At 43.9% G+C, this 13,182-nt stretch overlaps 1 protein-coding gene across 1 annotated transcript in view; it reads left to right on the top strand.

The window, feature by feature from the left end:
* The first annotated feature begins 5,400 nt into the window (after nt 1-5,400).
* GLB1L (galactosidase beta 1 like) overlaps nt 5,401-13,182 on the top strand; it is a 32,725-nt gene continuing 24,943 nt past the window's right edge. Inside the window, exons 1-3 of the mRNA XM_040358149.1 lie at nt 5,401-5,668; nt 8,468-8,637; nt 12,142-12,292. Of these exons, the coding sequence (XP_040214083.1) occupies nt 5,618-5,668; nt 8,468-8,637; nt 12,142-12,292 (372 nt within the window). The 5' untranslated portion in view covers nt 5,401-5,617. The remainder of the gene's footprint in view (nt 5,669-8,467; nt 8,638-12,141; nt 12,293-13,182) is intronic.

The raw sequence follows: 13,182 nt of genomic DNA on the forward strand, positions 1-13,182 counted from the left end.
GCAGGTTTGCTGCTTCTTTCAAAATGTAACATCTAACTGTCCGTCAGATTTCCAAATACTGTATTTAACCACTTAAGGACCGGACCAATATGCTGCTAAATGACCCAAGGGGTTTTTACAATTCGGCACTGCGTCGCTTTAACAGACAATTGCGCGGTCGTGCGACGTGGCTCCCAAACAAAATTGGCGTCCTTTTTTTAGCACAAATAGAGCTTTCTTTTGGTGGTATTTGATCACCTCTGCGGTTTTTATTTTTTGCGCTATAAACAAAAATAGAGCGGCAATTTTTAAAAAAATACAATATTTTTTACTTTTTGCTGTAATAAATATCCCCCAAAAATATATAAAAAAACTTTTTTTTCCTCAGTTTAGGCCGATACGTATTCTTCTACCTATTTTTCATAAAAAAAAACGCAATAAGCGCTAATCGGTTGATTTGCGCAAAATTTATAGCGTTTACACTATAGGGGATAGTTTTATTGCATTTTTATAATTTTTTTTTTTTTTTACTACTTATGGCGGCGATCAGCGATTTTTTTCGTGTCACTGCGACATTATGGCGGACACTTCGAACAATTTTGACACATTTTTGGGACCATTGTCATTTTCACAGCAAAAAATGCATTTAAATTGCATTGTTTATTGTGAAAATGACAGTTGCAGTTTGGGAGTTAACCACAGGGGGCGCTGAAGGAGTTTCGTTTCACCTGAAGGCGCTGAAGGAGTTTCGGCGCGGCTATTCGTTTATAGCCGCTCCGTCGCGATCGCTCCCCGGAGCTGAAGAACGGGGAGAGCCGTATGTAAACACGGCTTCCCCATGCTTCACTGTTAGCGGCTGCATCGATCGAGTGATCCCTTTTATAGGGAGACTCGATCGATAACGTCAGTCCTACAGCCACACCCCCCTACAGTTGTAAACACACACTAGGTGAACCCCAACTCCTACAGCGCCACCTGTGGTTAACTCCCAAACTGCAACTGTCATTTTCACAATAAACAATGCAATTTAAATGCATTTTTTGCTGTGAAAATGACAATGGTCCCAAAAATGTGTCAAAAATGTCCGAAGGGTCCGCCATAATGTCGCAGTCACGAAAAAAATCGCTGATCGCCGCCATTAGTAGTAAAAAAAAAAATAGTTAATAAAAATGCAATAAAACTATCCCCTATGTTGTAAACGCTATAAATTTTGCGCAAACCAATCGATAAACGCTTATTGCGATTTTTTTTACCAAAGATAGGTAGAAGAATACGTATCGGCCTAAACTGAGGAAATTTTTTTTTTATATATATATATTTTTGGGGGATATTTATTATAGCAAAAAGTAAAAAATATTGAATTTTTTTCAAAATTGTCGCTCTATTTATGTTTATAGCGCCAAAAAGTAAAAACCGCAGAGGTGATCAAATACCACCAAAAGAAAGCTCTATTTGTGGGGAAAAAAGGACACCAATTTTGTTTGGGAGCCACGTCGCACGACCGCGCAATTGTCTGTTAAAGCGATGCAGTGCCGAATCGCAAAACCTGGCCTGGGCATTTAGCTGCCTAAAGGTCCGGGGCTTAAGTGGTTAAATGGTATTTTTGAGTTTGCATACCGAATGCCTGCAATCTCGCTCTGCCCCTTTCTTCCCATTATGGCACCTATGGTGTCTCTTTGCATTGACAGCTGTTGTTGTTTCGTTTGGATTGATGGGAGGGCTTGAGCTGGAGTGGGCGTTTGTTGTTTCCATTGTCATGGCAACAGCAGGTTTTTTAAACTGTGACAGCGGGTCGTCTGCACACTGCCTTCTCTTTTACCCTGCGCTGATGAAGTCCTGCTCATAGGGACGTAACGACGTACGAGGGGGAGGGGCCACGTGTGACGTCACCCGCGATCGCCGACCTACAGAGAAACCCATGCTGCTATGGATATTTCAATATGCTTTTTCGCTGCACTCGTCTGAGAGTGCTTTTACATGTGAGTGTACTCTTTTTTATCCTTAACCACTTAAGCCCCGAACCAATATGCTGCTAAACGCCCAAAGGCGTTTTTACAATTCGGCACTGCGTCGCTTTAACAGACAATTGCGCGCTCGTGTGACGTGGCTTCCAAACAAAATTGGCGTCCTTTTTTCCCCACAAATAGAGCTTTCTTTTGGTGGTATTTGATCACCTCTGCGGTTTTAATTTTTTGCGCTATAAACAAAAATAGAGCGACAATTTTGAAAAAAATTCAATATTTTTTACTTTTTGCTATAATAAATATCCCCCAAAAACATATATAAAAAAACATTTTTTCCTCAGTTTAGGCCGATACGTATTCTTCTACCTATTTTTGTTAAAAAAAATCGCAATAAGCGTTTATCGATTGGTTTGCGCAAAATTTATAGCGTTTACAAAATAGGGGATAGTTTTATTGCATTTTTATTAATTATTATTTTTTTACTACTAATGGCGGCGATCAGCAATTTTTTTTCGTGACTGCGACATTATGGCGGACACATCGGACAATTTTGACACATTTTTGGGAACATTGTCATTTTCACAGCAAAAAATGCATTTAAATTGCATTGTTTATTGTGAAAATGACAGTTGCAGTTTGGGAGTTAACCACAGGGGGCGCTGTACTAGTTAGGGTTCACCTAGTGTGTGTTTACAACTGTAGGGGGGGTGTGGCTGTAGGACTGACGTCATCGATCGAGTCTCCCTATAAAAGGGATGACACGATCGATGCGCCGCCACAGTGAAGCACAGGGAAGCCGTGTTTACATACGGCTCTCCCCGTTCTTCAGCTCCGGGGAGCGATCGCGACGGAGCGGCTATAAACGAATAGCCGCGCCCTCGTCCCGGATCGCTCCCCGAGGGGACCCGACCGCCGCATGACCCCCGACCCACGTCTAGGCAGGGACGTACAGGTACGCCAATGTGCCTGTACGTGCCATTCTGCCGACGTATATCTACATGCGGCGGTCAGGAAGTGGTTAATAAATGATTGGCTTCAGAGAGCACTAGATTCCCTCTTTTTTGTCTTTTATGCCCTGATTGCCATGGCCTGTCCCTGAGTTTGATATCATCGTGGTTCATCTGCTGTATTTTGGCTGCTGTCCTCTGAGAACAGGGAGGTTCTCTGATCATGCTTTGTGACCTATTGTAGGTCGAAGCAATAAGGTGAGAGGCCATTCCTGCTATGTGGTGGAGGTTCTTCTGGATTCACCTTTTGGAGTTTGCACCTGTTTTATTGCGATTTGGAATTTATTTGCACCTGAGCACTTTATATGGACTCTATTTATATCATTTATATTCCGTTTTGGATCTTTATTTGCACTTGAGCACTATATATGGACTTTATATATATTCTTCATTGTGTGTGTGTATATATATATATATATATATATATATTTTTGTGTATTTTATTTCATTTAATTAATTTCATGTTTTGCGCTGCACTACTATTATTTTATATCCGTGTGTGGGCCCCATCGAACTTTTTTCCGTCGGAGTTTAGAAATAGAACATGTTTTATTTCTTTCCGATGGGGAAAAAAATCGTAAATTCCTATCGTCTGTGTGGAACTCCAACGGAGAAAAAAAACACATGCTCAGAATCAAGTCGGCGCATGCTCGGAAGCATTGAACTTTAATTTTTCTCGGCTCGTCGTGGTGTTTTACGTCACTGCGTTTTGGACGGTCGGAATTTAGTCTGACGGTGTGTATGCAAGACAGCTTGAACGGAATTCTGACGGAAAATTCCATCGGATTTTATCCCATCAGAAATTCTGATCGTGTGTACGGGGCATGAAAGTTGTCCTGTGGACAGATTCTCCCTCCTGAGCTGTGGATCTCTGCAGCTTCTCCAGAGTTACCATGGGCCTCTTGGCTGCTTCTCTGATGAATGTTCTCCTTGCCCGGCCCGGTCAGTTTAGATGGACGGCCATGTCTTGGTAGGTTTGCAGTTTTTTACCTTCCTCTGGATGAACTGTGTGTATAGAATTGTCTATATGGGATTGTATGATTTATTCATTTTTTCCCTTTTATTGGTTGAAATAAATAAACTTGTGTCTTTTTTTCAACCAGACTAACCATGTAACCACTTTAACTTTAGTCTATTTATTCACTGAAATTTTAAACCATTACGCCAATATCGTATAACATAAAAAAAAAAAACTTGGAATAACCACTATTTTATTCTCCAGGGTCGCTGCTTTCAGAGAATATATAATGTTTGGGGGGTTTAACCACTTGCCGACCGCCGCATGTATATGTACGTCGGCAGAATGGCACGTACAGGCATATGGGCGTACATGTACGTCCCTGCCTTTTCGCGGGTCGGGGGTCCGATCGGGACCCCCCCCCCGCTACATGCGGCGGTCGGATACCCGCGGGGAGCGATCCGGGACGACGGCGCGGCTATTTGTTTATAGCCGCTTCGTCGCGATCGCTCCCCGGAGCTGAAGAACGGGGAGAGCCGTGTGTAAACACGGCTTCCCCGTGCTTCACTGCATCGATCGAGTCATCCCTTTTATAGGGAGACTCGATCGATGATGTCAGACCTACAGCCACACCCCCCTACAGTTGTAAACACACACTAGGTGAACCCTAACTCCTACAGCGCCACCCCTGTGGTTAACTCCCAAACTGCAACTGTCATTTTCACAATAAACAATGCAATTTAAATGCATTTTTTGCTGTGAAAATGACAATGGTCCCAAAAATGTGTCAAAATTGGCCGATCTGTCCGCCATAATGTCGCAGTCACGAAAAAAATCGCTGATCGCCGCCATTAGTAGTAAAACATTTTTTTTTATAAAAATGCAATAAAACTATCCCCTATTTTGTAAACGCTATAAATTTTGCGCAAACCAATCGATAAACGCTTATTGCGATTTTTTTTTTAACCAAAAATAGGTAGAAGAATACGTATCGGCCTAAACTGAGGAAAACAATTTTTTTTATATATGTTTTGGGGGATATTTATTATAGCAAAAAGTAAAAAATATTGCATTTTTTTCAAAATTGTCGCTCTATTTTTGTTTATAGCGCAAGAAATAAAAAACGCAGAGGTGATCAAATACCACCAAAAGAAAGCTCTATTTGTGGGGAAAAAAGGACGCCAATTTTGTTTGGGAGCCACGACGCACGACCGCGCAATTGTCAGTTAAAGCGACGCAGTGCCGAATTGTAAAAAACCCCTTGGGTCATGTAGCAGCATATTGGTCCGGTCCTTAAGTGGTTAAAGCGGGGGGGGCGACGTCGCAGGCATGTATTTTTATTTTTTATTTTTTACTTTTTTGAATGTCAGTTATGATCGGTTTGCCTTTGCTTTTACCCAGCTAGGAGAGAATGTATGCGGCCGTTCTTAGTTTAAATAGGTGATGTCATGTGACTCGCCCTTTGCGACCACATGATGGAAAAGCCTGTAGCTCAGCAGGTTTGTGTCTTGTGCTGTGATCTCTCTTCATTCTCCTCTATTGTCTGTAGGGCATCACATCTGCTTCTCCTCCTGCGCAGACAGGATTTAGGACCCCGGAGGGCGGCGAGGACGAAGAGTCACATGACTGTGATTCCAGGCAAGTTCAAGGAAACATCAGAGAGAGGAGAGAGAAGAGTATGAACTAACAGAGATCTGCGGGGAGCACCAATGGGAGCCACTGTCCTCTGCCTGCTACTGGCCGCCTGTCTATGTGAGCAGGTAAGTACACACCCCGCAGGGGGGCATTTACTAAAACTGAAGCACTCAGAATCTGGTGTAGCTGTGCATAGTAACCAATCATATGGGGCCAGATTCACAAAAGGGATACGACGGCGTTTCTCCTGATACGCCGTCGTAACTCTGTTTCTATCTATGCGACTGATTCATAGAATCAGTTACGCATAGATAGCCAGAAGATCCGACAGGTGTAATTGTTTTACACTGTCGGATCTTAGGATGCAGTACCGCGGCCGCCGCTGGGGGGAGTTTGCGTCGTAAACCAGCGTCGGGTATGCAAATTAGGAGTTACGGCGATCCACAACGGATTTTCGCGTTCGCTACGTCGCCGCTAGTCTAGTTTCCCGTCGCAAAGTTAGTCGTCGTTTTGGGTGCCCTAACTTTAGTCAGCAAGCGTATTGCTGTCTAAAGTATGGCCGTCGTTCCCGCGTCGAAATTTAAAAATGAACGTCGTTTGCGTAAGCCGTCCGGGAATACGGAATTACGCTACGCGTGTCGCCGTTCGAAAAAATGATGTCACGGCGCGCAATGATCACCGCTCCCTGTAAACGGGAGCGGTGATCAGTGTCACGTCACAGGTAGCCCATCCCCCTACAGTTAGAACACATCCCTAGGACACACTTAACCCCTTCAGCGCCCCCTAGTGGTTGACCCCTTCTGTACCAGTGTCATTTACGCATTTTTACAGCACTGATCGCTGTATAAATGACAATGGTCCCAAAATAGCCTCAAAAGTGACCGATGTGTCTGCCATAATGTCGCAGTCAGAATAAAAATCACAGGCCGCCGCCATTACTAGTAAAAAAAAAAAAAATGAATAAAAATGCCATAAATCTATCCTCTATTTTGTAGACGCCATAACTTTTGCACAAACCAATCAATATACGGTTATTGCGATTTTTTTTATTTTTTTACTTTTTGTTTACCAAAAATATGTAGAAGAATACGTATCGGCTAAAACTGAGAAATAAATTAGTATATATATATATTTTGTGATATTTATTATAGCAAAAAGTATAAATCGATAAACGCTTATTGCGATTTTTTTTTTTTACCAAAAATAGGTAGAAGAATACGTATCGCCCTAAACTGAGGAAAAAAAAAATTATATATGTTTTTGGGGGATATTTATTATAGCAAAAAGTAAAAAATATTGCTTTTTTTTTCAAAATTGTCGCTCTTTTTTTGTTTATAGCTCAAAAAATAAAAACGGCAGAGGTGATCAAATACCACCAAAAGAAAGCTCTATTTGTGGGGAAAAAATACGTCAATTTTGTTTGGTAGCCACGTCGCACAACCGCGCAATTGTCAGTTAAAGCGACGCAGTGCCGAATCGCAAAAAAATGGCCTGGTCATTAGGCAGCCAAATCCTACGGGGCTTGAAGTGGTTAAAAAAAAAAAAAGATCTCAAGTGTTCTTCTGAGTTTGGCAGAACCAGGATGCACCAGACTCCTGCTGGGAGCTGCATCACTATTATGTGTGACCTGAGACTGAAGGGAAGGCTGGAGGTCAGCTTCCCATTGTTTAATATATAACCACCCAGCTTTTGTCTGTGGATTTTGGACTGAAAAACAAGATTCAGAAAATCTTATTATATTCTGTTGCAAACTGCCCTGAAGGTCTGGCTTTCCCTGGGGGCACCCAATGAAGAGGAGGGACCAGGAGTGCCAGCGAGGGCAACCATTACACAGAGTAGGGAAGTATAACATGTTTGTTATTTTTATTTAAAAAAAAATTAAAGGTTTAATACCACTTTAAGGTAAAAAAAAAAAAAACCTTCTGCCTTTAAAACCACTTTAAACTTTAACTTATCCTATACTTCCTTCAAACTGTATTTGAACCCACAACATACTGTATATATTACAAAGAGGGGGGGGGGGTTGGCACTTACACGATATTGTTTGGAAACACTGGCCCGGATTCAAGTAGATTTGGGCATTTTTTACGGAGGCGCAGGGCAACGTTTTTGCCCTTCGCCCCCGCAAATTTACTGCGTTGCCCTTGATTCACGGAGCAGTAGCTCCGTAAATTGCGTGGGCGCGCCGGCAAAATGCCCGGCGTAAGCGCTCGCAATTTAAATGATCCCGTAGGGGGCGGGAATCATTTAAATTAGGCGCGTTCCCGCGCCGAGCGTAGAGCGCATGCTCCGTCGGTAAACTTTCCCGACGTGCATTGCGGCAAATGACGTCAAAGTGAACGTGAATGGCGTCCAACGCCATTCACAATTCACTTACGCAAACTACGTAAATTTCACATTTCGCGACGCGGGAACGACGGGTATATGTAACATTGACTGCCCCTGCTAATAGTAGGGGCAGCCTTACGCGAAAACCGCCGTACGGAAACAACGTAAATTGCGTACGCAGGGCTCGCGCAACGTTGTGAATCAATTTGCATACTATACGCTGAGCACAACGGGAACGCCACCTAGCGGCCATCGCAAGAAGGCAGCCTAAGATATGTGGGCATAAGAGTCTTATGCCGCGCATATCTTAGGCTGCAATCGGCGTAACGAGGTTCCTGAATCGGGAGCATTCGTTACGCCGGGGCAAGTAAGCAATTGCGCCTGTGTAACTTATGGTTACACAGGCGCAATTGCTTCTTGAATCCAGGCCAATGTGACATAAGGTGCGTTTCTTTCACAACCTATAAATATCTCATGATTTGAGGAAGTTCTTGTTCTCTTTTTAGCTGTGTCAGGTGCATTGTGTGGTTAGTGTTTTGCCGTAACACCTGCATGTTGATGAAGATACCGGCACAATATCCTTTTATCTTCTCCAGGTCCGAGGTGACCCGTCATTCACCATCGACTATGTCCGAGACTGCTTCCTGAAGGATGGGAAGTGCTTCCGATACGTTTCGGGGAGCATCCACTACTTCCGAGTGCCACCCGTCTACTGGAAGGACCGCCTGCTGAAGATGTACATGACAGGACTCAATGCTGTTCAGGTGTAAGCGTATTTCTCTTCTGACCACACTACAAGGCAAACTGACTGTGCACTTTGCAAGTGCAGCTGCACCTCTCTCCAAGTGCAGTTGCTCCAGAGCATGGGTGCTCAACCTGTGGCTCTCCAGCTGTTGCGGAACTACAATTCCCATGAGGCATTGCAAGCCGCTGACAGGTACAAGCATGACACCCAAAGGCTGAGGCATTATGGGAATTGTAGTTTTGCAACAGCTGGAGAGCCACAGGTTGAGCACCCATGCTCCAGAGCTTAGTAAATGAGGTAAAGCTTCACTTTGCAAAGAGTACCCAATCATGTGCGGGGGGGGGGGGGGGGGGGGACTCATTTTTTTCTTGCACATGATTGGATGACGGAAGCTTCTAATGTAAACAAGCATTTCCCCATTCTTCCTAGTGACAGGACACTGATCACAGATCCCTGTAATCGGGAGCGGTGATCAGTGTCGTGTCACACACAGCCAATCCCCCATACAGTACAATTAAGTGTGTCCTAGGGAGTGCTTCTTACTGTGTGTGACACGACACTGATCACCGCTCCCGATTACAGGGAGCTGTGATCAGTGTCCTGTCACTAGGAAGAATGGGAAAATGCATGCTACTGTTTAACCCCTTCACTGCCAGTGTAATTTTTACAGTAATCGGTGCATTTTTATAGCACTGATCACTGTATCAATGACAATGGTTCCAAAATGGCATCAAAAGTGTCTGATGTGTCTGCCATAATGTCGCAGTCACAATAAAAATTGCTGATCGCCGCCATTACTAGTAAAAAAAAAAATATATATATATATATATATATATATAAAAATGCCATAAAACTATCCCCAATTTTGTAGAAGCTATAACTTTTGCGCAAAACAATCAATAAACGCTTATTGCATGTTCTTTTTGTTTTGCCAAATATATGTAGAAGAAATGTTTAATATTTTTTTGGGGGATATTTATTAACCACTTGACCACCGGGCCTATTTTGGCACTTCTCTCCTTCATGTAAAAATCAAAATTTTTTTGCTAGAAAATTAATCGGAACCCCCAAACATTATATAATTTTTTTAGCAGACACCCTAGAGAATAAAATGGCAATCATTGCAACTTTTTTTGCGCAATAATTTTTCATGAATTAAAAAATAACAAAACAGTAAAGTTAGCCCAATTTTTTTGTATAATGTAAAAGATGAAGTTACGCCGAGTAAATAGATACCAAACCTGTCACGCTTTAAAATTGCGCACACTCATGGAATGGCGCCAAACTTCGGTGCTTAAAAATCTCCATAGGCGACGCTTTACATTTTTTTGCAGGTTACTATTTTCGAGTTAGAGGAGGTCTAGTGCTAGAATTGTTGCACACGCTCTAACGCACGTGACAATACCTCACATATGTGGTTTGAACGGCGTTTACATATGTGGGCGGGACTTGCATGTGTGTTCGCTTCTGCGCGCGAGCTACCGGGGACAAGGCGTTTTAAAACAAAAAAAATGTAATTTTATTTTTATTTTACTTCATTCTTTTATTTTTTGATCACTTTTATTCCTATTACAAGGAATGTAAACATCCCTTGTAATAAGAATCACTGTGACAGGTCCTCTTTATGGAGAGAGGCGGGGTCAATAAGACCTCACATCTCTCCTCCAGGCTTACAAGCATGAGATCGTGAAAAAAAAATCACTGATCTCATGCCGACAACCGCGATTGCGGCTTTGTTTACTTCCAGGTACCCGGCGTGACGTCAGAACGTCGCGCCCGGGCCTCCCGACGGTCATAGAGATGACTGTTGACCATCTGGTCACCAGTTATCTCTATGCTTCCCAGCCAGCGCTGGCCGATTCGCTCTCTGGGCCCCCGATGGCACGGGAGAGCCCGGAGAAGCACCGGGAGGGGGGGGGGGACGTCCCCTCCCGCTGCCTATAAGAACGATCAAGCGGCGGAACTGCTGCTTTGATCGTTCTTATCGTGCACAGAATTGGCGGCTGAAGACGGTGATATCTGAATGATGCCTGTAGCTGCCCCATCATTCAGATATCACCGCACAAAGCCGAGCCATGTGACGTCCTCGGTTGTGAAGTGGTTAAAGTAAAAAAATATTACTTTTTTTTTTTCAAAATTGTCGCTCTATTTTTTTTATAGCGCAAAAAATTTAAACTGCAGAGGTGATCAAATACCACCAAAAGAAAGCTCTATTTGTGGGGAAAAAATGACTTAAATTTTGTTAGGGAGCCACGTCGCACGGCTGCGCAATTGTCTGTTAAAGCGACACAGTGCCGAATCACAAAAAGTGGCCTGGTCATTGGCCAGCCAAATGGTCCGGGGCTGAAGTGGTTAATGTCTGTTATTTGCGAGGGTGCTACACTCTAGGCAACTACTCAATCAGTCTCTTGTTAGAGAACAAATATTGACGTGTTTATATTCTTGTGCCATCTGACTGATGAAGCAAATGCCGTTCCTATTTCCATTTTATGGGATTATTTCCGTATTTTTCCTGGACCAATGTCAGAGCCTCCGGCCCGGATTCTCAAAGGAGTTACGCCGGCGTATCTCCAGATACGCCGTCGTAACTCTGAGTGCGGCCCGTCGCAACTCGGCGCCTGATTCATAGAATCAGATACGCCTCACAGTTGCCTAGATACGAGTGGCGTAAGTCTCCTACGCCGTCGTATCTTAGGGTGCATATTTACGCTGGCCGCTAGGTGGCGCTTCCGTATATTTCCGCGTCAAATATGCTAATTAGCTAGATACGCCGATTCACGAACGTACGTGCGCCCGGCGTATCAAGATACGTTGTTTACGTAAGACATACGCCGGCGTAAAGTTACCCCTCATAAAGCAGGGGTAAGTCATGTTAGGTATGGACGTCGGAAACGTACGAACAGCGTCGTATTTTACGTTGCTTGCGTAAGTCGTCCGTGAATGAGGCTGGACGTAAGTTCCATTCACGTCGACTAGGCATTGAGCGGGCGTAATTTAATTTGAAAATTCGACGTGATACTCAGCATGTGCGCACATGCGCCGTTCGAAAAAAGCGCCATTTACGTGGGGTCATGATTAGTTTACATAAAACACGCCCCCCTGTTCCTCATTTGATTTAGGCGCGCTTACGCTGGCACATTTACGCTACACCGACGTAACTTTGGACGCAAGTGCTTTGTGAATACAGCACTTGCCTCTCTAAGTTGGGGCGGCGTAGCGTAACTATGAAACGCTACGCCCGCTTATATTTACGCCGCCCTACGAGAATCTGGGCCTCAATGTTTTACCTGTACTTTTACTCTGCTACTTTCCGGAGGTGGTAGGGGGATGAGGATTGCATGAAGCTCTTTCTTTTTGTTTGCTTCTTGTTTTTTTGTTTTTTTATTGTGTCCTTAAAAATTGTGTAACATTTTTAATTCAAATCTACGCAATTAAAAAAAAAAAAAAAAATCTCCAGCATCTGCTCATAACTGGAATTGCAGCGTTGGTGGAATGACACATAAGCACACGGTCATCTCTTTGTAGATATGTTCCCTGGAATTTCCATGAACCTCAGCCCGGGATGTTTCATTTTTATGGAGATCGTGACCTGGATCGGTTTCTGAACCTGACTGCGGAACTTGGCCTGCTCGTCGTCCTGAGGCCCGGACCTTACATCTGTGCCGAGTGGGATATGGTAAGGGGGCACAGGGCCGTCTTTAAGGCAGGGCAAAAGGGGAAGCTGCCCTGGGCCCTGTCATTGTTGTGGGGCCCAAAGCAGCTGCCTCATACTTGCCAACTATGCCAGTTTGAATTCCATTGTCCCTTGAAGTTTTAGTCCTTTGCTGTGTCCTGATATCTCAGTGTGAAATGCTGCTACTAATGCTGTCCAGCTCTGCCCTATTGTTGTGTACAGATGACTCACCTGCAGACCCTGGGCCTGGGGATTCAGATATAAGATACGACGGAATATCTCCTGATACGCCGTCGTATCTCTGAGTCCGGCCGTCGTATCTATGCGCCTGATTCATAGAATCAGTTACACATAGATATCCCTAAGATCCAACAGGTGTAAGTGTCTTGCACCGTCGGATCTTAGGCTGCAATTTCACGCTGGCCGCTAGGTGGCGCTTCTGTTTGTTTACGCAAGGAATATGCAAATTAGTATTTACGTAGATTCAGAAACAAACGACCGCCCGGCGCTTTTTCTCTTTCGTTCATAGACGGACACAGCCTTCATTGACCTTAGGGTTATGCTTCTTCCTACCAGGAGAAGGAAGAAGCATAACCCTAAGGTCAATGAAGGCTGTGTCCGTCTATGAACTCAGAGAAATGGATTTTACGGTGAGTACAAAAATCCTTTTTTTTTTTTTACGTCGTTTGCGTTCGGCTTTTTCCTGGCGTAAAGTTACCCCTGCTATATGAGGGGTATGTGCGGCGTATCCTATGTTAAGTATGGCCGTCGTTCCCGCGCCAAGTTTTGAAATTTTGACGTCCTTTGCGTAAGTCCTTCGCGAATACGGCTGGACGTAATTTACGTTCACGTCGAAAGCATGACGATTTGCTGATGTCATTTGGAGCATGCAC

Source organism: Rana temporaria, chromosome 6, assembly GCF_905171775.1.
Source record: "Rana temporaria chromosome 6, aRanTem1.1, whole genome shotgun sequence".
Lineage (NCBI taxonomy): Eukaryota > Metazoa > Chordata > Amphibia > Anura > Ranidae > Rana > Rana temporaria.